At 40.3% G+C, this 4,270-nt stretch overlaps 1 protein-coding gene across 1 annotated transcript; it reads right to left on the reverse strand.

The window, feature by feature from the left end:
* Positions 1-1,921: 1,921 nt before the first annotated feature.
* On the reverse strand, positions 1,922-3,794 carry OR1F12 (olfactory receptor family 1 subfamily F member 12). The gene has a single exon (XM_002697485.5). It carries the CDS (start codon positions 3,158-3,160, stop codon positions 2,156-2,158), a length of 1,005 nt encoding a protein of 334 aa, XP_002697531.4. The 5' UTR covers positions 3,161-3,794; the 3' UTR covers positions 1,922-2,155.
* Between the last annotated feature and the right edge of the window lie 476 nt (positions 3,795-4,270).

Here is a 4,270-nt window from a genome sequence, read left to right on the forward strand (position 1 = left end):
GTATGACTTAAAATATGGGACTTATGGCCTATGGAACAATGCTCTTTGCAGGGCTTTGGGGAACATTATGTACACAGAAAATGTTAAATCAGATATGATTTTTAAATCAAAATTCACAAGGGCATATGCTTTCTATTACTGGCAGGGTCTACTCATATAGGCAACTCTATGCATATCTCAGAGTTAATAACCACACAAAGTTTTAAAATTTAAATTGATAATTAATAGCCACCCAGGTAATTTTTTGTAGAGCATCATGAAGATATGTAGGTATACATGTAGACAACAGATATAAATCTTACTTTTAACACAAAGGAATAAAGACTGATTATAGGAAATGCATGCAATATAGCTGTAAAACATGAATAAAACATTGGGATGAGAAATAATCCATCCCCCATTCTCACCAATCCCAATATGGACCCTACACTGCATTAAGGTTAATTTATTCAATACATTTGCTCATACACACCGTGGTCCTCCTTACCTAAAGTTCTTCCTCATATATTTTGAATATTTTCATTATTCCTTTGTAAAACTCATCTGTGGTTAAGACCCAGATTAAAGTACTGTCTTTTCACTGAAGCCTTACTTGACCTCTTTATTAATATCTTTGTTTTTCTTACCTCAACTTGTAGTCATGGTTTGAAACTTTCATTACATAGCCCATTTATTCTCTACTGTTTTTCATGAATGACAATGTAATTACCTATTCCTGTCTACTCTAGGGCAGTCCTAGGGAAATTTTATGTTTTCCCCATGGTATATTCCTGCATTAATCCTAGACATATGGGATGTCTTAATGATTCATTTTAATGCTGATTGCATATTTGTATTGTGATCTTCAGAGACTTAAATATTTGCCCACATTATTAATATCTTAGGGAACTCAAGTGGATAAGTCCTATGATCATGTCATTCCTAGAGTTTGTAGCAAAGTGAGGTAGGTGTCAAGTTTAATTAGGTATTCTGTAGTTCAGTTCAGTTCAGTCGCTCAGTTGTGTCTGACTCTCTGCAATCCCATGGACTTCAGCGCACCAGGCTTCCCTGTCCATCACCAACTCCCGGATCCTCCTCAAACTCTTGTCCATTGCATCGGTGATGCCATCCAAACATCTAATCCTCTGTCGACCCCTTCTCCTCCTGCCATCAATTTTTCCCAGCATCAGGGCCTTTTTAAGTGAGTCAGTTCTTTGCATCAGGTGGCCAAAGTATTGAGAGTTTCAGCTTCAGCATCAGTCCTTCCAATGAATATTCACGACTGATTTCCTCTAGGATTTACAGGTTGGATCTCCTTGCAGTCCAAGGGACCCTCAAGAGTCTTCTCCAACACCACAGTTTAAAAGCATCAGTTCTTCAGTGCTCAGCTTTTTTTATAGTCCAAGTCTCACATCCATACATGACTACTGGAAAAGCTATAGCTTTGACTAGATGGACCTTTGTTGGTAAAGAAATGTCTCTGCTTTTTAATATGCCGTCTAGGTTGGTCATAACTTTTCTTCCAAGGAGCAAGCATCTTTTAACTTCATGGATGCAGTCACCATCTGCAGTGATTTTGGAGCCCCCCAAAATAGTCTGTCACTGTTTCTACTCTTTCCCCATCTATTTGCCATGAAGTGATGGGACCAGATACCATGATCTTAGTTTTCTAAATGTTGGGTTTTAAGCCAACTTTTTCACTCTTCTCTTCCACTTTCATCAAGAGGCTCTTTAGTTCTTCTTCGCTTTCTGCCATAAGGGTGGTGTCAACTACATATCTGAGGTTATTGATATTTCTCCTGGCAATCTTGATGCCAGCTTGTGCTTCATCCAGCCCAGCATTTTGCATGATATACTCTTCATATAAGTTAAATAAGCAGGGTGACAATATACAGCCTTGACATACTCCTTTCCTGATTTGGAACCAGTCTATTGTTCCATGTTCAGTTCTAACTGTTGCTTCTTGACCTGCACACAGATTTCTCAGGATGCAGGTCAGGTGGTCTGGTATTCTCATCTCTTGAAGAATTTCCCAGTTTGTTGTGATCCACACAGTCAAAGGCTTTGGTGTAGTCAATAAAGCAAAAGTAGGTATTTTGTAACAGCTTTTCAATTATGAGAATGAAAATAATGATCTCATTAGGATTTACCACCTGTTGAACTCAGCCAGAATGAATCACTGGGAGAAGATTTTGCTCTGGCCTAAAATCTTCTTTAAAGCCCCCTTTAGCTCATTGTTCCTTAGACTGTAAATGAAGGGATTGACCACAGGGACTATGACCATGAAGATTATTGATGCTGCTGTGTCTTTTTCAGTTGAACTGTTAGATGAGGAACTCATATAGACCCCTGTGATTGCTCCATAGAAAAGAATGACCAAGGCAAGGTGAGATCCACAGGTGGAGAACACCTTGAATTTTCCTTTGACAGAAGGAATTTTCATCACAGCAGAGATAATGAGGCTGTAGGATGCCAGGATACACACTGAGGGTACCACAAAGATTAGCCCCACCACAGCAAGAACCAAGAACTGATTAAGACTGGTGTCAGAACAGGATAGAGGGAGGAGAGCATTGATATCACAGAAGAAATGGTGGATGACATTGTTAGAGCAGAAATGCAGACGGGTCATCATAAGGGTATGCAAGAGGGGGTTCAAAAAGGCAATCACCCAAGGTCCACCCACGAGGGAGATGCAGAGGTGCTGGGTCATAATGGTGGAGTAACGCAAAGGGTGACAGATGGCCACATAACGGTCATAGGCCATCACCGTGAGAAGGAAATTGTCCATGTTGGCAAACATCATACAGAAATACATCTGAACCAGGCAGCCAGGATAGGAGATGGACTGAGTCTGTGTTTGGATGTCCAGGAGCATCTTGGGTACTGTAGATGAAGGAAGGCAGAGGTCCACCACAGACAAAGTGGCGAGGAAGAAATACATGGGAGTGTGGAGGCGATGGTCTGAGGAAATGGCCAGCAAGATGAATATGTTTCCAAACAGCCCTGCTAAGTAGAGACACAGGAAAAGTGCAAAAAGCAGCTCTTGTTGCTCTGGCCAACTTGAGAAACCCAGGAGGAGAAATTCAGAGATGCTAGTTTGGTTTTCCCTTTCCATTACTTGAATGTGTCTGCATGAAGACCAGAGGATGACTTTTTTGGGGGCTGCAACTTGCGGCATGTGGACTTCCCCGACAGAGATCAAACCCGTGCCCCCTGCAACTGGACCACCAGGGGAGTCCTAGAGGATGAAATATTTCTGACAGAAAAAAAAAGTTCCCTTCTCATTTTTTACATACTCACCTAGTCTTGTCTCATTTACTAAATATTTTCTCTTTAGGCCATCCTATTTCCTCTCTGATGCTCTCTACCAAGCCTCAGTGGACTTTGTGTGTTAGTCACAGTCATGTCCGACTCTTTGTGACCTCATGGACTGTGGCCTGCCAGGCTTCTTTGTCCATGAATTTCTACAGGCAAGAATACTGGAGTGGGTTGCCATTCCATTCTCCAGGGGATCTTCCCAACCCAGGGACTGAACCCTTGTCTCTTGAATTGCAGGCAGATTCTTTACCATCTGAGCCACGAGGGAAGCCCGAGGTCAGTGGACCTTAGGCATGACCATCCATTTCTTCAGTTGATTTACTTACTGGAACGTTTCCTCCTCTGAGGTTTCTGAGGATCTCTGTATATCCCCCCACCATAGGCAAAGGCTCTCTTCCTACTTTCCATGTTGATACCAACTGTTGCACATTCTCCATTTTGTGTGGCTGCCTGTCAGCTGTGTGTTAGAACATATCTGTGAGTCTGACACACTAAAGGACTCCATGCCAAACATGGAGATATAAATGATGAATATTTTACAGTTTTTTGTCCAATCCCATATGAACCATTGTTCTTGGAAATAAGTCAGACATCTACCATTTAGGATTCATAAGATGTAAACAAACTATTTTGTCTTTTTAAGATAAAAAGAAAAAATATAGTAATGTGCTTGACAAGTGTAAAAAGTTAAACCTCAAAAAATTAGTTTACCTGAACACTGTGAGAAACATAGGAAAATATTTATAAATAATTTTAAAAGTTATATAACACATGTAGTTATAGAATACACTGTTCTTCTTTAGTAGATAAGGCTAAAGAGGAACACATAGAAAAAGTTATGCCCAAATGTGGCTGATTTAAAAGATTCCCTTTTAACAGTTTTGTAATATTTTAACTATAACTACAAAAAAAAAAGGCTTCATGTTTATAAAGTGTTGTTAATATTTGTGCTCCTGCATTTCTTGGAGTT

Source organism: Bos taurus, chromosome 23 (genome assembly GCF_002263795.3).
Source record: "Bos taurus isolate L1 Dominette 01449 registration number 42190680 breed Hereford chromosome 23, ARS-UCD2.0, whole genome shotgun sequence".
In the NCBI taxonomy this organism is placed as follows: Eukaryota; Metazoa; Chordata; class Mammalia; order Artiodactyla; family Bovidae; genus Bos; species Bos taurus.